Source organism: Pseudonaja textilis, chromosome 2, assembly GCF_049901715.1.
Source record: "Pseudonaja textilis isolate UNSWEBS1 chromosome 2, rPseTex1.2, whole genome shotgun sequence".
In the NCBI taxonomy this organism is placed as follows: Eukaryota; Metazoa; Chordata; class Lepidosauria; order Squamata; family Elapidae; genus Pseudonaja; species Pseudonaja textilis.
In genome coordinates, this window is record NC_141991.1 from 21,323,456 (window position 1) to 21,346,406 (window position 22,951).

At 44.9% G+C, this 22,951-nt stretch overlaps 1 protein-coding gene across 2 annotated transcripts in view; it reads left to right on the forward strand.

Annotated features, from left to right (window-relative positions):
• PLXNB1 (plexin B1) overlaps positions 1-16,239 on the forward strand; it is a 170,247-nt gene extending 154,008 nt beyond the window's left edge. For both annotated transcript variants that reach the window (XM_087923446.1, XM_087923447.1), the window contains 10 exons: positions 181-358; positions 1,224-1,327; positions 7,022-7,106; positions 7,319-7,485; positions 8,371-8,531; positions 10,295-10,442; positions 11,831-11,895; positions 12,660-12,735; positions 14,718-14,792; positions 15,956-16,239. In XM_087923446.1, the coding sequence (XP_087779572.1) occupies positions 181-358; positions 1,224-1,327; positions 7,022-7,106; positions 7,319-7,485; positions 8,371-8,531; positions 10,295-10,442; positions 11,831-11,895; positions 12,660-12,735; positions 14,718-14,792; positions 15,956-16,060 (1,164 nt within the window). In that variant the 3' untranslated portion in view covers positions 16,061-16,239. The remainder of the gene's footprint in view (positions 1-180; positions 359-1,223; positions 1,328-7,021; positions 7,107-7,318; positions 7,486-8,370; positions 8,532-10,294; positions 10,443-11,830; positions 11,896-12,659; positions 12,736-14,717; positions 14,793-15,955) is intronic.
• Positions 16,240-22,951: the final 6,712 nt, after the last annotated feature.

Below are 22,951 nucleotides of genomic sequence, written 5' to 3' on the forward strand. Positions count from 1 at the left end.
CCGTGAGACAAATCGGTGGCTGTGAGGCTAAAAGAGAAGCCACGTGTACCTCCAATTAATTAATGGATCCAATTCTAATCCAAGACAACAGAAGGGGCCACCAGCACTCCTGCGGTTGCCAGGAGCTGAGAACGAGAGGAATACACTGGATCGGTTGGCCTTCATTTCTTGTTTTGGCAGACATTAACGGCGCTGTCGCAAGCTGGGAACACTGGGGGAGGAACAGAAGGCAGCCAGGGAGTGTTGGTGAAGGGTCTGGATTGTGACACAATCACCCAAGTGAAAGAGAAGATCCTGGACCAACTCTACAAAGGGACACCTTATTGCCATCGACCGGATCCAGACTCGCTTGACTTGGGTAAGTCAGAGATGCTGGAAGAGCCACCTTGAGTAAGACCGCCACCCCCAAAGTGGAAGGCCACCCCTAAGATCCACAGAGTGGAAGGCCTCTTGTCAGCCTCCCTCATCAGCTTTGTCCAGGTTGCTAGGCAGTTACAAAAAAAGTATTCCCCTCCATTTCCAAGGCAATCCAGGTGAACCAAATTAGCCAATGGGATGTGGGGAGGATCACTTGACCAGCTGCAATAGCCAATAGCGTGCTGGATGAACAAATGTGGACTTTTGCGGAATGGTTGTGGCCTGTCGGCTGCTGGCCCCTCCAGCAGCCGAATCAGAGGAGGAGGAAGAGGAGGCGTGGGAGTCAGGGCCAGCATCAGGGCAACCTGGGATCTCCCAGTGGGAAGAGGGAATGGACTGGCAGGGAGAGAGAGAGACAGAGAGAGGGAGGTGGAGCCTGGGCTGTCTGTCAGCCCTCAGATGGAGAGTCAACAGCCCCCAGGCCTGGAAGTGGTTAATGAAGAAGAAGAGGAAGAGCTGGGTCCAGTGCCTGACACGCGGCTGTGCAGAAAGCAGAGAAGAGGAGAGCAGTGGGAAGCCGTGGGCCAATCCTAGGGAAGAAAGAGCCTCCACTTCTAGTGAGGCCTCATCCTAGTTCTGGGGAGAAAAGGCAGCAGGTGGAGATGAATAGGTGCGCCAGAGAACTATTCATCTTCTGGCCAGACGGAGTTATTAGCCTGTGAGAGAAACTTTTTGCTGGCCTTCCTAATAAAGGAATCTTTTGAGGGTTTGTCATGTTTGGGGAGCTGGGTCAGAACAAGAATGCTGCTCTCAAACAAGTTGCCTTTTGTCTTTGCCTTGTGTTGCCTTGTGTGTGATGACAACAGAATGGCGGTCTGGGCTGGCTGGGCATCTCATCCTCTCTGATGAGGACGTGACTTCAATCATCCAGGGCAGCTGGAAGAGGCTCAACACACTGCAACACTATAAGGTGAGGGAAGCTCTCTTACTGTTATGGCCCTCTCTGCAGTGGTTAGCTTAACTCAGTAAGCATCTTTGTGGCCCTTCTGGAAGGTCCTGGAATCTTCCAGAAGGGAAGAAGGTTAAGGCAAGGAGTCTCTTTTGGCCTTCTCTGCCTCAGAAGTTGATAAAAATACTCTCACTTAGAATTAGACTGAAGATGGCCTAGCAGTTAAGACATTTACTGAGAGTTTGGCAGTTTGAGACCCAAATGTCACATGATGGGATGAGCTCCCGTTTACTGGCCACCTAACAGTTTGAAAGGATAGACATGCAAGTAGATAAATAGGTACTACTTCGGGAAGAAGGTAACAGCATTCTGTGTGCCTTGACGTGGCTAACCTTTTTGGGCTCCTGTGCGAAAAATTATGTGTGCGCTTGCATGCGTGTGCTCATATGCACCCAGAAGGCGATGTGCATGCCCCCTCCATGCCTCCTGCACATGCAATTTCTCCCCCCACCCCCCACTGCCTCTTATCTGTACTGCGCCTCCCAGCTGATTTTTGGCCTCCCAGAACCTTTGCAGGCCGAAAAATAGGCCCGTTTCATCACTTCATGTATTTCCGGAATACATGAAGTGACCTAGGCAGGCCGAAAAAGGCCTCAAACGGACTGAAAATCAGGCGGTGCGTGCATGCGCAGTGAGGTAAGTTTGCCTGGGGCTCGTGTGCCCGCACAAATGGCTCTGCGTGCTACCTGTGGCACACGTGCCATTGGTTCGCCATCACGGGCATATATAATCATGCCAGCCACATGACCACAGAAGCACCTTCAGACAACGTCTAGGAAACAGACGTGAGCACAGCCCTCTAAAGTCAGACACGACTCAACAGGGGAACCTTTACCTTTTGTTAGTCCTCCATTTACTGACAGTTCAGAGTTACAGGGGTGTTGAAAAAAATGACTTGGGACTGGTCCTCATACTTAACAACCTTCACATTGACCCCATGGTCATGTGACCAAAATTTGGGCACTTCACAAGCAATATGTATTTTTAGCAGTTGCAGCATTGGGAGAGGGGGAGTCATGTGATTTTTAAATGTTCTCAAAATTGTTTTCTTTATTTCCCGTCTTTATTATTTCTATAAATAATTGGCGTTTGCAACTTTCTCAGGTAGCTTCTGACAAATCATCGATGAAAGCCTGATTCACTGAACAAACACATGATTTATTTTACAGTGATTCACTTAAAGACTTTGTGGGGGGGAAAGCTTGTAAAATTGGGTCTGATTCAAAACAACCACCTTGTTTAGCAACAGACATTCTGTTCCAATTTGTGATCGTAAGTCAAGGACTTACAATTGCCTTACCACCAAACCATATTTCCAATGACCCCAAATACGATTTCCCCTGAGTAGAAAAAGCTTTTGAGATGAACAGGCTGAGATCTTGAGCCTAATGTGCTACTTGAACATTAAAAAAAAGACAGCTTCCTGTGAAAAATTGTTCTTGTTAAACATTGATCCGCTACTCTGAAATACAGCCACTGAGCATTAGCACCTGTGGATATATCTGTCTGATTTCAGCCTGCCATCATCTTTTCTAAGTTTTCTTGTTTTGTTTCTAAATATGCTAAGCCACTTCAAAAAGGAGGAGGAACAGCACTGGAACAGCAATCCTTTTAAGGAGCTCCACGTAACTGGAGGAAAAGTTAGGATTTTGGATAGCCCTTTCCCTCATCTGATCTGAACTTCAACCTGAGGCCCTGTGCATCATTGACATTGGAAAAAGGAAGATATGAAAAGCCTTTTGTATATATGTTTTATAGTTGACAACAGAAAGAAACGGGGGGGCAGTTTCAAAGAGCAGGCGGCAGTGTGGAATCGAAAGTACATTCCATTCATATTTTCTTCAAACACTGATTAGATGACTGAAGCTTCTGCCATGCAAAATCTAATTGGAGAGCATGATTGATGACTCTTGGCTATGGATGTTTTTCACTGGATGATACACCCGGAGGGGTGAAGGGAAAAGCAGGATCAAGGGTGATAGTGAATTATGTATCTCAGAGTTGGCTACGCCCAGGTAAATGCAGGACGCAGAATGTTACCTTCAAATAAATCTCCTTTAGTTTTGGGAGTGTGGCTCAAGGCTCATGATTTAATTGGAGTAACTGCTGGAAACCTGACACTTGAGTCACAGACACATGAGAGGACTGATGGCGCACAAAAAGAAATTACAATGCCCTGTTGCAGAGCAGGGCAAGTGGGAGAATTTGTTAAATGACAGGAAACTGAGACGCTTTTAAGGCCACCAAGAAATAAATGTTACTGCAACATTTAGAACACACCTGCAAGTGTAAGCAGCAGATCTAAAGCAATTATAACCCAGGAACATACATCTCCGATATACATTCAATCACTTTCTGATGAAGGCACCTTCCGTGTAATTACTGGGACTCTTTGACAATTAGCATTGATCAGTATCAGAATAAGACTCTATATTCAGTTGCCTACAACTCATGCTGTTTTTGAAAAGCTCTTAATCATAAAACAAAACCATTGTTTGTGATAACATAAAATAATCAACACATAAGTGATGCTCGGACTGATGAACAAGAGGAGCATAATTCGTCCCCTGTGAGATCAAAGAGAGTGACTATAGGTCGTTGTTAATTTACAACCAGTTGCTTAGCAACCGGTTGAAATTGCAACGGACCTCCACGGGAGGTGAGGAGACTTATAACCAAATCCCAAAGTTCCAATCTCTGTTTCCCCCTCCCCCTGCGGTCACATGACTGCATTTCAGTTCCCTGGCAATGGCCGTTTATAGCGTCTCACGATCGCCCCTCGGTGAAAACCGGCATTTACGAGAAAACTGGCCCATATTGAAAACTCTGGGTTTGCTTACTGACCGTAGCATTCGCTTAACGATTGCCGCAAAATAGATAATAAAATCAGGATGATTGGGTGACTCACTTCATGACCATCATGACTTACAGCACTAATAGGGTAGCCTCCATTATGGTCGTAACCAGGGATGGGCTGCTGGGGGTTCGCAGAGGTTCAGGAGATTCTCTAGCTAAGATTCTGCACAGTTCAGAGAACCCCCAAATCCCAATCCTGGCTGGCCCCGCCCACCCCTCCCTGGAGTCCCCACATGGCCTGTTTTGGATGCAGGTAAGTGCAGGGCGTGCAGGGAGGCCCTGGGACAGCAAAAACCAGGAATCCCGGAAGTTTGGAAAGGCCGGAAATGAACCTGTTTCTGGCTTCCAAAGAGCCTCCAGAGCCTGGGGAGAGGCCGTTTTTGCCCTCTCGGAGGCTCGAAAAAAGCCTCCGGAGGCTGGGGAGGGCAAAAATGCCACACACCCCACACTGTGGAGCAGGAGCCCAACTAGACCATGCCCATCATGGTCACACCTATCCAGCAACCGAACAGAGAACCCTTTACTAAAATTTTTGAAGCCCACCCCTGGTCGTAAGTCAAGGACTATCTGTGGTAATTGGCAGCCGCCCCACCTTCCTGTTCATGGTAAAATCTTCCAACCTGTCTGTATGCATCAAGAAAGATTGCTGGCTGGACCGCAAAGAAGTAATTAAGTCCCTAGGCAGCCTATTAAGATCTAATCAGTGAACAATCGCTTTGGCTTCCTAGCACCACCATTCTGCCACCTTTCAAAATAGATTCTCTTTATATTCTGTTAAGGTCTGCAAGGCTGGCAAGCTCAGGAAACAGAAAGCACTTGGATTTCTGGAAAAATAGCAGAATCCCAGAAACCTACCAGAGCAATTCTCTAGCTCAGGATTTCCCAACCGGGGGCGCGAGATGATCTTCCAAGGGCTGCGAAAACTTGGGGTTTAGAAGTTTCAAAATTATAGTGTATATGTATAATTATATGCATAAAATTTTTTAAAAAGAGGCATGAGAATATATCAGAAGCATTCTAGGGGCGCGGGGTATGGAAAAGGCTGGGAACCCCTGCTCTATCTCAACATGTACCACAGCAAAATTAAGGTGGCGTTCCTCGTGAGTCTCTTTCCCCTCCATCCTCTCTACCCTGGATTTAAAAGTCTCTTGTGTAATTGCCACGTTTCCTCCCTTAATTGTCTCCTCTATTCCCAAAGCCAGTTAGGCATTTCATCACACCTTCGGACGACAACTCATCCCAATCCATCTGCTGCGTCTGGAACGTTTTTAACCGGCTCCTTTATTACCCCCATAAGAGTTTTTAAAGATCAGCCTTTATACAGTGGTTCCAAAAGGCGCTTTTCAAAAGGCAGCTGAACTTCCAAGGAGGGGAAAACAACAACAAGAAAGTCCAGTTGCCTTTTGAAAAGCATCTTTGGAACAACCACGATGTGGATGATGGAGAAATCTCCATAGACAACCAACCTTTATAGCTGGTCCTCCAGGACAGAGTAAATAAGACAGATAACTTGCCTACCATTGGAACAGCATCTGTCCCTGTATAGATATGGGCAGTTCTTGAATTACGACCACAATTGATCCTAAAACTTCTATTGCTAAGCAAGATTAAGTGAATTTTGCCCCATTTTACGGCACTTTTTTCAGTGCCATTGTAACTTTGGGCAGACCCTAAATGAATGGCTGTAAGGTGAGGACTACCTGTAATTTCAGGCAACCCTCTGCCAACTATGGATAGTCCTCAACTTATGTCCGGTTACGTAGATTGTTCAAAGTTACAATGAACCAAAAAAAGGGACTTATGACCTGGATTTGAAGTTCTGATATCCAGGACCCCCTTTGCGGCCACATAACTGCACTTTGGATGCCCAGCAATTGACCCACGTGTTTACAGCATCCCGTGGTCACATGACTGATTTATGACATTTTTACTGGAAACCAGTGCTTACCCATTTTTTTGTATGCTGCTATCATTGTATCTCAATCTATTGGCAGATGACTATTCTCCAGGCTGGAGGAAGGCTATAGAGTTCAAACTAGCAGCTTCTGGAATCACAAGCTAGATTCTTGTTTATCCTGAGGTATGGGGGCTAGGTGACCTGGTAGATGCTGGGCTTATTTAAATTAGTTTACTCTTGTGATTCAGATGAAATTAATTGGCCCTCCCCGATTCTGCTATACTGAAATTTGTAAAGGGAAATTGAATTCTCTTTTTTCACTTCTTCTGTGTCCAGTATTCAGGAAAGCTTAGACCACAGTTGAATTGAGCTTTTACTTAATGATTCTTGTATTATTATTACTGACACCATGACTAAATTCTGTGCTGCTGAGGTAAAAACATGCCATAAAATATTATATGCTGATAGTTAGGTTTTAATGTTTCTTTAACCTATTGCAATAATGTATGTGAAAAACCACTCTTACTGCTTCAGTACAGTACAGGAAAAACCAGATATATATACATAAATAAATAATTACCTGCCATTAACAACAAATGCTGTGATCAAATAAAAGAGGCTAGATTTAAAAATAAATTCTTCATAAGGGAATCCTGACCCTAAGTATTTTGGAGGTAAAGCCTGTCCTGTCAACCTCCAAGCATTTTAAATTATGGACACCGCTGAACTGTGTAGACTCTGCTCTAATTACATCAAAAGTCATATCATACCTGTTATGTCACATTAGCACACAAGGAGAAAAAATGGTGCCAACTTCCAGATATTTTTCACTGAAAAACAATGCAACAAGATGATGAGTCCAGAAAACTGTTTAACCCAGTTTGTTTTGTCCATGCTCTCAGGTGCCTGATGGAGCCACTGTTGCACTAGTCCCTCGTATGACCAAGCACCTTCCCAGGGAGAATCAGGATTACATCCCTGGAGAGAGTAAGTCACCACTTCAACTCTTATTTGGTTATTAGGGGAAAAGCAGCTTGGGTGGACCGAATGGACAAAGGAACAAAAATGGACTGAAAGTTAATTAGCAGGTTAATTTAAGAATAAAGAAAGAAAAATGTTCGGTTGACAAATTGAGCAGCTGCCACCTGATGATCCACTGCCAGTCATCCAGAGTGGTCTTATGCTGGCTTGTGTCTTAGAAACTCCAATGCTGGAGGATGCAGATGAGGGTGGCATGAAACTTTGGCACCTGGTGAAATCGACCGAAGAACCTGAGCTGCCTAAACATCGGCGAGGGAGTTTGCGGGAACGGGAGAGAGCCAAAGCGATTCCGGAGATCTATCTAACACGCCTTCTTTCCATGAAGGTAAGAAGGGATCCAGTCTTTAGTTCTGCTCTGTTTATTCCTAGCAATTCTTTCTGGCTTTATGTCCCCAGGTGCAATCTTTGGAGGAAGGTCTATTGAAAGAATAAGACTTTCTCCTGAAGAAACATGCACAAATGCGGGTCCAGTTTCCTTGACTTGATCTCATCCATACTGTTATTTATTGGGAATTTAATTGGAGGACAAATTAGGACAGATGAAAGGAAACATTTCCATACATTGGGCATAGCTACCCTATGGGATTCTTTGACACAAGGTGTAGTAATAATGTTAGGAGAACTGAGAATTTCCCTAACACAATATACTTCTAAGGGCTCCCTAGGAAAAGGTATTTAAGATACCGATAGATGCCCATTTTTTTTTCTTTCCAACTCTGTGATAGAAAGATTTTTGTGTTAGTGGAGATTAAGATGAATGGCAACAAATAGCCTGGTTTAAAGAGATCTTGTAAAAAAAAATTTGTATAGGAAATGACCAGCTATTTTTTTCTTCTCTTTAACTATCTCAGGGGTGTCCAAACTTGCTGACACATGGACTTCAATGCACAGAATTCCCCAGTCAGCATGGCTGGTTGAGGAATTCTGGGAGTTGAAATCCACAAGTTGAAGACCTCTGCCCTATCAGGATTCTCTAGCCCACAGAATTTGTGATTTCCTTAGCCGGTTTTCCTTAGATCAGAACTACATGTTGGGATCACCTTTCCCACTTTGACACATAATGGGGGAATCCATAACATCCATTGGCTGGTTCTATGCTATACATTTATCCTGGACTTTTCCTTCAAGGTTTTCATTGCTCTTGTGTTTGTTAGCCCCCAAAGAGAACTGTGCCATAACTTCGTCTGACTTGTGCTATATTTGCTTGTAGGGGACGCTACAGAAATTTGTAGACGATTTATTCCAAGTGATCCTCAGTACCAATCGTCCTGTCCCTCTGGCTGTGAAATATTTTTTTGACCTGCTAGATGAGCAAGCACTGAATCATGGGATCACAGATCCAGAAACCATCCATATCTGGAAAACAAATAGGTAAGCAACCAAATCTACTGGGAGCCACTTCTCAAAAGCTGAATGTCTCGTTTGTGCTATTTATTTGTTTGCTCTTCATTTCCCCACGGAAGATAATAACCTCACCAAACTCTGCTGATGCCCAGCATAATATCATCTCTGTGATATTAATAATCTTATTTTACAGATAGGGCATATTACACTCAGAAAATTATGGACCAGCCTGGATGGGATGGTGAATATGGCACCAATGGGAAGGGGTTTATCTGTAAGTCAGAGCAATTAGAAATTTTGTAGGCACTGCAGTTGGAGGAAAATAGGGTAAACTATGCTGTTTCGTGTTTTATAGGCTTAGTTAAGTAGCCTGTATATTGTACTACAGAAATACGTCACACACACATGAAACTGGCACGTTTTGCACCGTTCGTACAGTAGTAACCTAACTGTTACTTACTTAATTCACTGGTGCGCTGAGCGCATTTCATTTGTAGGCAGCTCCAAACCGCCATGACAACGATATGGTGACCTGGGTCTCATTTGCATCACTGCACAAATGACATGATTGCGTAATGATGTCATGACACTACACAAGTACAGTCAATATGATCGTTGTAAAATGGGTCTGTCGCACGACCAAGTCAGTTTTATGTATTTTGTGACAGTTATTAAGCAAACTGTGCAGTTGTAAAAAGGCCTCTGGGGTTGTTAAGCAAACCTATAGGGTGAGTGACCTGGGTCTCTATACTATATGAATGACCCATTGGAATCCGCATCTCAAAACAACTTACCTGATGTGTGGCTAGAATCTGAAAATAAACATAGCACACTGGTTAAGCAAAATGGTTTGGTTGAGATCTGCATATTTGGGGACTGACGGGTGTAGATTGCAGAGTGGCACCAAAATATAATTTTATCATGTTTTATCTATATCTTAAATTATCGTATTTCAATTTCATTTTAGACTGTATTTTATTCCAATTTCATTTTAAATCGTATTTTATTCCAATTTCATCTGAAATCGTATTTTATCCGATTCCATTTTTAATTGCTTTGATCAAAGTTTAGTAATAATTTGTTTCTGGAAGTTTGCACTTTGATATGGCCCAAGGGCTAATCAATAAAGAGATCTATATTAACTATTGGGCACCCAAAGGTGCTTTTTTTTTCCAAGAGATAACTAAATTTTATTGGTTTTTCTTTGAAGATGTTTCACTTCTCATCCAAGAAGCTTCTTCAGCTCTGACTGGATGGTGGGGAATGGGAGGATTCAGAATCCAGTCAGAGCTGAAGAAGCTTCTTGGATGAGAAGGAAAACGTCTTCAAAGAAAAATCAGAATGTCCAATTACCTCTGGGAAAAAAAAAAAAGGACCTTTGGGACAACCATGATCTGAATGACTGAGAATCTCTATAGAGATTCACTATTGGACACTTTTTGTCCCCAAAACTGAAGTAAATTCTGGTTTTCAGCAAAACTGTCATAAAACCTGGTCATGTGGCACACAGGATACTGCAGCCTGGTTGCCAAGTGCCTGTAGTTTGGTCATGTGACCACAGGGGAGCCCAACCATCAGAACTATACACCTGTGTCATAAATACCTTCCATGTTAGGTCTGTTGCGACTTCGGACAGTTACTAAGCGGCCAGTTGTAAGTTGAGGATGACGTTTACATAACTGACATCATTTGTGTCCTGATGTTGTCGTGAGCGTGTCGTTTGCCAGCCTCTACAAGTTAGGGGGTCGTGCCAAGTACTCTCAACTGAGCCTTTTTTTCCCTTCCTGCAGCCTGCCTTTAAGGTTCTGGATCAACATCATCAAGAACCCCCAGTTTGTGTTTGATGTGCAGACGTCAGATAATGTGGACGCTGTGCTCTTGGTCATTGCTCAGACCTTCATGGACTCCTGCACCCTCGCTGACCACAAACTGGGTCGGGTAAGCCTGGAAGAATGCAGCTGAGAATGAATGTGAAGAGAATCTGGAAGCCATGTCCCCCAAATGGTTGTTTCCTGGTTCAAGAGGCATTGTGACAGGGTATCCAGGTTTTTTGGATCTAGGCTGAATAGACAGAGGGAATAGAATCAAGATCACGTGAAGGGTTAATACCACTTTATGATGCCTTTGGTAAGGCCGTACTTGGAATACCGCATCCAGTTTTGGTCGCCATGATGTAAAAAAAAATGTTGAGATGATATAGAGTGCAGAGAAGAGCAACAAAGATGATTAGGGGACAGGACGGTTGATGGAACTGGGTATGTCTAGTCTGATGAAAAGAAGGACTAGGGGTGACATGATAGCAGTGTTCCAGTATCTCAGGGGCTGCCACAAAGAAGAGGGAGTCAAGCTCTTCTCCAAAGCACCTGAGGGCAGGACAAGAAGCAATGGGGGGAAACTAATCTAGGAGACAAGCAACTTAGAACTAAGGAGGAATTTCCTGACAGTTAGAACAATTAATCAGTGGAACAACTTGCCTTCAGAAGTTGTGAATATCCAACACTGGAAGTTTTTAAGAAGAGATTGGACAACCTTTTGTCTGAAATGCTACAGGGGGTTGGACTAGAAGACCTCCAAGGTCCCTCCCAACTCTTGTTCTATTTCTATGTCTATGTCTACGTCTACTTCTATTCTATTCTGTTCTTTCCCTATTCTATATTATTCTATTCTACTATTCTATTCTATTCTATTTTATTCTATTCTATTATTCTATTCTATATTATTCTATTCTATTCTTTCTCTATTCTATTCTATATTATTCTATTGTATTCTATTCTATTCTGTTCTATTCTATTCTATTCTTTCTCTATTCCATATTATTCTATTCTATTCTTTCTCTATTCTGTTCTGTTCTATTCTATTCTATTCTATTCTATTCTATTCTATTCTATTCTATTCTATTCTATTCTATTCTATTCTATTCTATTTTCTATTCTTGTCTTTCTCTCAGATGGCTAGTTCTCATATGGCTATATTGTCTCCTTCTGGTATAGAAGCCGCAGCATTTTCTTAAAGGGAAAATGCTACTTTATGAGCATTAGCGTACCTTGTCATAGGAGATGTGGTTGCTGCATTATCATGGACATCCCTTAGCTAATACTAGCGATGCCAGCAGTGCTAAGGAGCACCCCGCCCGTTTTTCAGAGGAAGATTCAGGTGTGATTGCTTGGATAAGGAGAGGAAATGGAAGCGTTCTGTCAGTGCCTACAGTTACAGCTTTTTCTTCCTTTCCGTCTCATTCCCCCTGAGAGAGTGTTAATTGTTTTCATGGTGTGTAAAATTTTCTGGGCAGTGAAATTAACGTCTTGCTTCTCTGGTGGCCTTTCCAGGATTCCCCAATTAACAAGCTGCTCTATGCCCGTGACATTCCACGCTATAAACAGATGGTGGAAAGGTAAGGAAGAAGATGCGAAGGGAGGTGTGATGACCTGGGGTGTGGTACAAAGGCAACACAGTCACATAAGTAAGAAGAGTCCCTTTAGTACCTCCAATTTTGCCTCCAATGTCCAGATTACCTTCGGCTAGAAAAGAAACTCTCCCAGCCTTTAAGTAGAGGAAATTCAGTACGAAAACGAAGTACATACAAACTGTAAATAAAAGTCCACGCAAACCACACTGCAGTAATTAACTTGACAGGGCAGGAGAAGGAATTGCAGACTTGAAAGGCCAGCAAAACAAACACAGTTGGGAAGATGTCAGGAACCCAGATAAGCCTCGACAATACCAGATAATTCACAATTTGCTCTCAACCGTTGGCTGTGCGCAACTCCCCTTTTTAAACACTGTGTTCCCAGTTGCAGCTAATGAAGGGAATCAGGGCCCTTTCCTCCCCCGTAATCCACGCAACTCACGTTGCTCCCTTCTCCGTTCCGGCCTGCCTGCCCTAGGATGAAGAGGGGATGGACCTGGGTCTTCCTCCGAATTCCTTCTGCCTTGCTATACCTCTCCCCTGCTCTGCCCAGCCAGGCTTTGCCCTTCCCCAGTTTCTTCCACAGCCAAGGGAGCCACACTTCCACTCCCTATCAGCTGCTCAGGCTCCCCCTCCAAATCAAATTCCGACAGGGGCATGACAGGAGTCCAGATATATTCAGAGAAGGAGAATGGACAGATGAGAAGCTGGATGCAACCATAATAAGAAAGAACCTTTCTCTTCTGCAGGTACTATGCAGATATTCGCCAAACCATCTCGGCTAGCGATCAAGAGATGAATTCTGCCTTGGCGGAGCTGTCACGGGTGAGAGTCCTCGCAGCTGCACCCTTCCTTTTTTCTGTACACGTTCCTAGCCAGGGCCTTTATGAGGGCCGTTCTTAGAAGCGGCATTGGTGTTCTTTGCCACTTGTGATTTCATTACAGGTAGTCGAGGACTACCTCGGCTTATGACCTGTGGCTTAGCAACTCTTCAAAGTTATGACTGACCTGGAAAGGGGGAGTTACGGCTGTGAGGTTCTGAAGTCCCGATGGTTGATCTCCCCCAGGTCACATGACCAGACCTCAGGCACAAGGCGACACAGCCACATGCACCACTGTTTGCCGCTCTCCACAGTCACAGGACTGCATTTCACTACCTCTTTGCTAAAACCTGCCACTTATTTCTGGTTTTTGGCAAGAACTATACCTGTAATGAACCTATCTTCCCTCTGCCCTTTGGCCCCCCTGCGGCCCCCCTTGTAGAGTAGCCGGCAACCCCAAAACTGTACTCTTGGGATGCTGGCCACACCCCAGGAAGCCCCAGCGACCTCAGCTCCTCCTGTCAAGGTGTGCCCTAGCAGGCAAAAGCAAGCCCCTTGGTACACAGCCTGCTTGCTGTAGCTGCCTTGCTTTTACCAGCTTTGTGCAAAGGGACTGCTTGGTGCGAAGCACTAGGGCGGGGCACACATTGTCAGCAGCAAAAGCAAGACAATGGCAAAAGTAGGCTGAGGCAGTGGAATGCAGGGTGGCCGGGTGCAAAGGGGGGCACAGATAAGGGGGGAGATAGGAGGTATGGGAGTTGAAGCAACCTTGTGGTTGTAAGTGAGGCCTGGTTGTTCTAGCCTGTCAACCGCCGGCCCCTCCAACAGCCAGATCAGAGGAGGAGGAGGAGGCCTGGGAGTCTGGGTCAGCACCAAGGCAACCTGGGGCTCCAAGGGGGAAGAGGGAATGGAGCTGGCAGACAAACACACACAGAGGCGGAGACTGGACCACCTGTCAGCCCTCAACTGGAGTGTCAACATCCCCCGGGTCTGGAGGTGGCTGCTGAGGAAGAGGAGGAACAGCTGGGTCCACGTTCCTGCGGATGCACAGAAGGGAGAGGAGAGGAGAGCAGTGGAAATATGTGGGCCGGTCCTTGGGAAGGAAGAGTCACCGCTGCTAGCGATGCCTCATCCTAGCTCTGGGGATAAAAGGCAGGGGGTGGAGATGAATTTAGGTGTGGCAGAGAACTATTCATTTCCCTGCCAGACAGACTTGTTAGCCTGCATTGAAGAGAGAGACTGTTTGCTGGGGTTGCCGGCACTCCTAATAAAGAGAACATTTATTTAACTACAGAGGGTTTGCTGTGTTTGGGGAGCTGGGTCAGAACACCTGGCTGCCCAGCACCTGAATTTTATGCTGCTGGAGGTGCTGCCTTGGCTATAACTTCAGGCCCAGGTCAGAAGTCCCCCCCCCCTTTTTTTAACCACTGTCATAACTTCAAATGGCTGTAAGTCAAGGGCTACCTGTAGGGCAGAATTAGCTCACGCTTCCTGGATCTCCTCTCGGGCTGCCCTATAGCCGCTTGGTAAAAGAGACTGTAAGGAAAACTAGGATCATCCCACAGGTGATCCTTTTTGGATGAGAAGCAAAACGTCTTCAAAGCCAAAAAAAAACCCCAGAAAGTCCAGTTGCCCCTTGGAAAAAGCACCTTTGGAACAATCATGACCAGGATGACTGAGGATGACTGAGGATCTCCATAAAACTAGGATTAATTCAGATCATCCACAGGTTGCAGGCCTAACTCTGCTCATGCAGCCCTTGTTCGTTCCTTGGGCACCTCCAGCCAAAAGGCTCCGATAAGATATGATGAGAGAGGCATGAAATGGAGAAGAGGAGGCAATTCATCTGCCTTAGTGTCAGGGAGTCTGTGACTCATTTGCCACCTGGCCTGCCCAGCGTGGAACTCGATCTACTGTACTTTGAAACATGGCTTGGTGAGGCTTTGGCTCCCGTAACTAAAAATAGCTGGTATCTCTTGCTTACAGAATTACTCAGGTGAACTCAATTCTTTGGTGGCTCTGCATGAACTCTACAAGTACATCAACAAATACTATGATCAGGTGAGGCTATTTTCCTTCCAGCTTGGTTTTTGCTTCGTTTTGTTGGAGGGAGGGTGACCTAGAGACACCACACCCATCTCCCCTATTGTGAATGTGGTGACAAATGAACACAAATAAGATTATGGCTCTCTTCGGATGCCCCACTGGCAAAGCAATATCTTCAGATTGTATTCCACCAGAGTTTTTGGAGCATTGGTGACTAAAGAGAAAGAAAGTCCCCGTAAAGCAATCTGCTTCTTGCATTTTTTCAAACTGAATTTAATAAACTTAAAAATCCTCTCACTCCATGCCACAGACCTCTGTTTTCATGCTTCTCCTTGGCTCCTTGGAAAGGGTCAGTAAGGAAAGGAAATCTGGGGACCGATTTTGAGCGCAGGGAAGAATCCAGTTCTCCAGGTCTGAAGGAGCACACTCCACAGTTAGAACATCACCATCAAAAAGGCCCCAATGCTAGCAGATGCCCTGTATCAGGCAAGGAAAACACCCAGAACGGATCGGTCAAAACTTCCGAGATTTGAGAAGGTTTAGATCAGGGGTATCAAATTGGATTTCTTTAAGGGCCGGATGAGCGTTGTAGTTCTCTTCCGCAGGCTGGTTGGTGGCAGGCGGGAGACGGATGCCTCCTGCAACACCCTGCTGGCCAAAACGGGGTGCAAAACACAGCTCCCCCATGCCTCATTTTGGCCGGCAAGGTGCTGCAGGAGGCCGTTGAGGCCAAAAATGGGACATGGGGGGCTGTTTTGGCTGCCAGTCCTTTGCTATTTAACCTCAAAATAACCACTGTTGACCTCACCCCCTTCCTAAGAGGCCTGTAAGGGACATGCATAAGTGCACCATCATGCCTCTCGCCCCTGTCCTATTGTCCCCATTTATTTGTACCTATTTCCTGTATTCTTACTCATGTTTATACTTTATATCTATTATCTTGTAAGCGATCGACAAATCAAATCAAATAAATAAATAAATTTCCAGGCCAGATTTAAGCATCCCGCAGGCCGGATCCAGCCCGTGGGCCTTGAGTTTGACACCCCTGGTTTAGATGAACTGTCCCAGGAGGCCTGTCTCTAGGAGAGAGAGATTTCTCCCTTTGAGGCATTCCTTCAAATATCCAGGCCTGATGGTGGGAGGCAGTCGTTGGTTAATAGCTCTGGTTCTGCCCACAGATCATCACAGCCTTGGAAGAAGACCCAATCGCACAGAAAATGCAGCTGGGATACCGCCTGCAACAGATTGCCGCGGCAGTGGAGAACAAAGTCACAGACTTGTGAGGTGACCAAGGGACAGTCGGGTAGAACGAAAACAAGGCAGCACCCACCGCCGTCCCCACCGATGCTCTGTGCTGAGGTGGAGAAGCAGCAGCAGCAGCAGCAGCAGCAGAGGGTCAGAAAATGCCAAGGGCGAGGAGGTGCCAGAGAACTGCTTTTTTTTTTTTACAGACTCTTTTTTTTTTTAAAGAAAAAAAATAACACTTCATGATAATAAGGAACTTGTGCCCAGAAGCCGAAAGGCTCCATCAGATGAACTGAGCCGTTTTCAGTCAGGAGGCCAAATGTTATGAATGTGCCAAGGGAGTTAGAGAACAGTGCAGCTGTGGGGGATGCTGGATCTTTACACACACACACACGCACACGCACACACACACGCATGCACCACCCTGTGAAGAACGAGGCGGGAACCTGAACTCTACGGACTTTCTTGGATTCCCCTACTGGCCTAACATGGGGAGATTCCCCCCTGCCCTTCTTGCTGCACTTGGAGTCTCAACACCCACCTTCCTCCGGAATGATGTGGGAGGATGAGCTAAGACGAGCACAACGGACAAAGGAAGAGGCAAGAGGAAGGAAGATCCGGCTCCCAGCTTGTGATGAATCCCTCAAAGATGGCGGGAAATCGCCTCCTTTCCTCACCGTTACCTGCTCAATATGGTCCTGAAGTTCCCTGGGCGTGCCTTCCTGTAGCTGCTGCTTCCGGCCCTTGCCCCGTTCTGCTTTCCTAAAAGCACAAAACGACATTACCAACCATCGGCCTTGCCTTCCCAACCGCGAACAAGGGGTTGCTGCGCCAATCGCTCTGCAGAAAAGAGGCCAGGCCCTATGGGAGCTTCAAGGTTTTGAGGTCCTCCCCCGCCCCTTTGGGTTAGCACTTCTCGAGTAAACACCCTTCCTTCTGAGAATCCCTTCTTCCTAGACACCCGATTCACCCTTCTTCCCCCTCTGGAAAATTTCCCCGTCTTTTTATTTTTTTTTTCCAGAGGCTTCTTGGAAGGATGACAAAGCTGGTGATTTGCCCCTTTGATTTTCTCCCAAGTCCTTCACCCTGGCGGGCTTTGCTATTTGTATCCCTGTGGCTATCCAGGGGCCCATTTGTTGCTATGCCCTTCTCCTGTCTCTCTGAGAGCGGCTAGATTTACAGGCATTAGCAAATCATAATGTTCATCTCCATGTCATGACAAGCACTGCCTGCTGATTTTTGTAACTTAATCTGCTATTAAAGAAGGGAAGGGAAAGACAAGCAGAGCCCCCCCCCCCCCGTCTTTTTTTTTTTTTTTTTGGCCAGCTTTAGTCTGATTGAAATCAAATCTCAGCCATGGGTTGATAATTATTCCCCAGTCCTTTCTGTTAAGAGACGAGGTGAGCACATTAGTTCTCTTAATTTCATTTCTTTTCCTCTTTGTCTCTTCTTCTTGTCCATTATCTGTTAGTAACCCAAATCCAGGGAGGAAAAGAACCCTCCATGCTCCAGTTAGCTATGCTCTGATAGATTGGGATCTTTGCTCATTAGTAGCTTGTTCTAATACCAGAAATAATTTCATTTTGCCATTCGGTATCACAGGCTTCAGAGCTCTGCAAACCTTCTAGTACAGGGGTGTCAAACTCCATTTCATTGAGGGCCGCTTCAAGGTGGGGGGCGGGGCTGGAGTGGGCGTGGCCAGGCTGGGTGTGGCCAGCTTGACGTCATTCACGTCGGGGGCACTTGTGGTGGACGGAGCACTCTGCCAGAGAAAACGGGCTTCCGAGCTCCATTTTAGGCTGCAACAGCCTCCTGCAACCTTCTGCCAGCAAAAACAGAGCTCAGGAGGGGCCCAAGCTTCATTTTTGCTGGCAGAGGCACAATGGGCCAGTCCTTTGCTGTTTCCAAAGCGGCCCCATGGGCCAAAGCACTCCGTAGGCCGGATCCACACCCCCCCGGGCCTTCAGTTTGACACCCCTGCTCTAGTAGCGTTGCAGTCTTTTAGGTGAGATATTGTGGAAACAGATGGAAGTGGCAGACACTCAAATACTCTCACTTTTGTAGCTATAGGCAGCAACTAATATTTATTGCTCTGGTGAGATACATTCATGCCAGCTTTTGAGTTCAACCAGTTTTCAAGAATGTGGTTCAACTTAAAAAACAACAACTACATATTGAACACAAGTATGTCGACCGCTTGGGGAGAAAATGTCATGAAATGTCATGTAAGAAATGTCTAAGCTGTATACTTGCAAAGAGTTGTATTTATGTCATTATTTAAAATGGCTACCAGAGAGAGGGATTTGGACACTGCTGGGAGAGAGTTAGCCATTCTGCTCCATGCAACTTCCTAAATGAATGCAGCTCTGACATTGTTTTTTTTTTCCTGTGGGATTGGGAAAAACGCAGATCCAGTCTTAGCTGTTGTATGTTTTCACATGTTAGTTTCTAGGCAGGGAGATTAAAAGGAGAATCTCACAAGGTAGTAAGGAAAATGAGCCACCATTTCAAGTTTTACTGAGGTCACTTGTTCTCTCTTCTATTTTTGAAAGTTTTCCTTTGTGACCAACCAAGCTTTTTCAGAAAGAGATTGAACACTACAACCGCATTTGTACGTTTTATGTAAATAGGAGTTGTATTAAAAAAATCCCGTTACCAATGGGAATTCATTCAATGCCTCTTAACAGCACGGAAGACATTTCTGGTCCCCTGAATCAAATCATCCACAACAGTATAGGAAGGTGTGAGAAAGGCATGGAATATCCCAAAGGTGCTTTTTCAAGAGGCAGCTGGACTTCCTTTGTTTTCCTTGAAGACGTTTCGCTTCTCATCCAAGAAGCTTCTTCAGCTCTGAACTGAAGCCCGGTTGCCTCTTGAAAAAGCACCTTTGGGACAACCGCAACCTGCATGACTGAGAATCTCCCTAGACAAGGCATGGAATGGTTTGATCTGAGCTGGGAACACTCAAAATGGTGCAGGCTATTTTGAGCATTCCCAGTTCAGATGAAAAATAACCCCGTCCTTCTAGTGCACCTTCCTCTCCTATTAGATGCAGGTCAACCTTAATGGTTGCTCTTGAAGCCAAAAGAAATGGAGAAGTTTCACTATCTCCTCCTTTTCTTGGCTGGCCTTTGATGAGTATTTAATAGCAGCCTGACCCACGGATACGGGTAGGTGATAATGCATCGGTCCTCATGCCACGGAAAGCTTGACCTGCTGATGGCAGCAGATTAATGATCAGGCTGGACCGCAACAGGACTCGTTTAACAAAACAAGGCTGCAGCTGCTACCCTCTTTCACAGCAGCAGCTCTGTTTTAGCAGCAAGTCCAAGCCTGACACGTTAGTAACTTAGGTGTGTTTTGGGTTTTCCCCCTATATACAAATAGTCCTCGACTTAACAACTTTTTGTTTAGGGACCATTCAAAATTGCAACGGCACTGAAAAAAGTGACTTATGACCATTTTCCACCCTTACAACCATTGCAGCATCCACACGGTCCCGTGACCAAAATTCAGACGCTTAGCGGCTGACTCATATTTATGACCGGTTGCAGTGTCCTGGGTGATCCGCTTTTGCGACCTTCTGACAAGCAAGGTCAATGGGGAAGCCGGCTTCGCTTCACAACCATGTGATTAAGAATTGCAGCAATTCGCTTAACAACTGTGGTCGTAAAATGGGGCAAAACTCACCAAAGGACTGTCTCGCTTAGCAGCAGATATTTTGGGCTTAGTTCAGTGGTGGGCTGCAACCGGTTTAACAACCAGTTTTGTGAGCCAGAAAGGAAATATAGGACAGGATAGGGCGGGGCCGGGTGGGTGTGGCCAGCTGATGGTTGGAACTACCGGTTGGCTAGAACCGGTCCAAACCACCAGCAGCCCATCACTGGCTGAGTTGTGGTCGGGGGCTACCTGTGCATTGCAGGAAGGGCTTCCAACCATGGAGGCTATAATTGAGAGAAAGAAAATGGCCGTGGTTACTGAAGAAAGGGCTCCCAAATCCTAAATTTGGGGAGAATTGCAAAGGTGTTAACACTGCTTCTATTTTGGCCTTTTTTTGCATCCTGAGCCAATAATCTGCTTTTCCATTCCCCCTCGCCACTTTTTTTTCTTTTTCTTTTGTATTCTGGTTCAGCTCCTTCCTACCCACCCCTAAAAATCTGCTCTCTTAACTGATTGGAGGATTAGGTCATTATTAATCTGAAAAGCTTGATGGACAACCCAGCCTGGTTTTCTTACGATTGTTGTTGTTCCATAGCATAATGTTATTGTAGATACTGCTCTGAGCAAAGTAGGGGGTTTTATCATGAAATGAGAAGTTTTGTCTGTAAATAATCAGCTTAGATTCCAGATTACTTTTATTACAGAGCAAAAATTCTTACATGGTAATTCAATAAACTTTAATATACAACACAGAAATGTGGCTCTTCCTCCTTGTTAATTGGCTTCCTTCAGGATGCATCAGATCTTCCAAGGGGGAATGTGAAGAAAAAAAAATCAGTGATTGGTTTTTTTACTGGATTTATTTTTGCTTTCTTTTTTGCAGAAGACATCCATAAAATTAGCAGGTAACAGGGAAGAGCATCAGCTCACTTGCACTAAGTTTTAATGTAGTTTATAGAATGTATGAATGAGATATTGTAATTTGCTGACTGCCGTTTATGACATTTGTAAAGCAATTGCTGTGATTTGTCTAATAAAACAAGACTTAAAATAGTATATGAACCTAAGTGCCACCATGGTTTGAAACAATCGTGGATATCACGTTTAAAGCAGGATATTGATAATCTGAAATCAAGCCTTTCCAAGAAAAATCAAACAATACAATATTTTATTGCTCAACAAGAAATGATAAAGAGGCAGTGATTCAGTTCACACATCATACTGAAACACAGAATGGGCCAATTATAGGTGAGCTCCATGATTTTGATTATCTAAACCATTGTCTTACAGTTTAGTGTCCCAGAACTTTAGCCGAGTCCTAAAATCCTTGGTTATAGCCAAGTAATTATTTATAAAGTTGTACTTTTTAAGGGGACAGATGTGGGAAAGTGTTAAATAGTTGATTTTTGATTGTGTGCCATCAAGTTGATATCAACTCTTAGCAATCATATAGCATGGTGATTTATTCCTAACTCATTTTTCAAGTCTGCCACATTTACATTCATCATCACTGTAACTGAGTCTATCCTCCTTCTGCCATTGTCCTTTTCTTCTCTTTTTACTTCCACCTTTCCCAGCATTTGAGCCTTTTCTGGAGAGCTACAGCTTCACATCATGTGTGCAAAATAGGATAAATTAAGCCAATTATTTATGTATCCAGTAATTTGGCTTAATTTGTTTCATGATCTATTGGCTTTTTTTGGCTGTTCACAGTACTCTTAGTCTTCACCGCCACCAAAGTTCAAAAGCATCAATATTTTCCCCATCTTTCTTCAAAGTCCAACTTTTGCTTCCATAGACTCTCACAGCTTGCATGATCCTGATTTTCGTAGGTATAGACACATCACAGCATTTTAATATCTTTTCCAGGGCCCTCATGGTTGTTCTACCAAGTGCATCAGTAAAGGAACACAGGCTAGCACTTGGTTGATCCTAAAAGGCGGAAGCTATTCACAGAATGGGAGAATTATCTATTATCTATATTACATTGTAAGGAAACCAAATTATTTGGGGTTTTGGCTCCTTTCTATAGCAGTTTGAAATGCTGACGGATGCAAAAAATATTGGGCATTGCTCAACCCCATCTGTGGCTGTTTAAAGTGCAATCAAACATGTCACTGCTCACTGATGAGAACTAAAGTCCATCCATCTTAATATATTTAAAAGTCTCAATACATTAATGGAGTAAATACATTTTCTATTGCTTTAAATGGTAGGACACAGTCAGATTCATATTTTTACTGCCAGACTGCATATAAGTTTTATTTTTGTTATCATTACCATTATTATTATTATTATTTAGGTCAAATAGGAACATCATTAGTAAGCTTCAGTGTAAGTTTTTCAGATTATTCCACTCAAATTCCATTTGTTCTAATCTGAACGTTTCCACATCTGGATTGCAAAACTGCTCAGTGCCATTACAATTTCCCTTCCCCTTTGCTGCCATATAGGGGCAGTTTGGATTTTTGTCGCTCAGATCCTGTGTAACCCTAGCAACCCAAGCTTGCTTCGAGGAGATGTTACCAAGCATCGTATCTTCCCGCCTCCATTATAAATTGCTGACTACAAGAATAATGAAGCCCACAGGGCCGGGGCGCTGCTTTACGAAGCGGCCCGACCTAATCCATTGCGTTAAAACCTGCGTGTGGGGAGGGGGGGGGAAAGCATTTTCCGTCCGACCATGAAGCGGTTCCTTTTTCGTACTAGCGCTTGAAAGACAGTGACCCGGGCTGTCGAAGCTCTTTGCAAACGGGCGAGAGGAAGCCAAGTCAACCCGCAGGAGTCCCAGGGAGCAGACATGGGACGACAGGCGCCCACGGCCGCATCTCGGAGAGAATCTAAATCAGAATAGAGCTGGAAGGGACCTTGGAGATCTTCTAGTCCAGCCCTCTGCTCAAGCAGGAGACCCCATACCATTTCAGACAAGTGTCTGTCCTGTCTTTTCTTTAAAACCTCCAATGATGAAACCCCTATAACTTCTGAAGGCAAGCTGTTCCAGTGGTTAATTTTCCCTCAGTTCCAGATTGCTTCTCTCCTTCATTCGTTTCCATCCATTGTTTCTTGCCCTGCCTTCAGGTGCTTTGACTCCTTCTTTGGGGCTTTCTGGTGAAGTTGCGCGCTTAGACTCGCTTCCTGGATTGGGAGGGGAGCCCGGTGTTGGACAAATATGGCGGGAGAATCTAGCTAGTTTAGACTGACAGGCAGGGATATGGAGAGCAGGGGTGGGGGGGCGGCAACTGAGACACCGTTCTGGCAAGGGCGCTTTT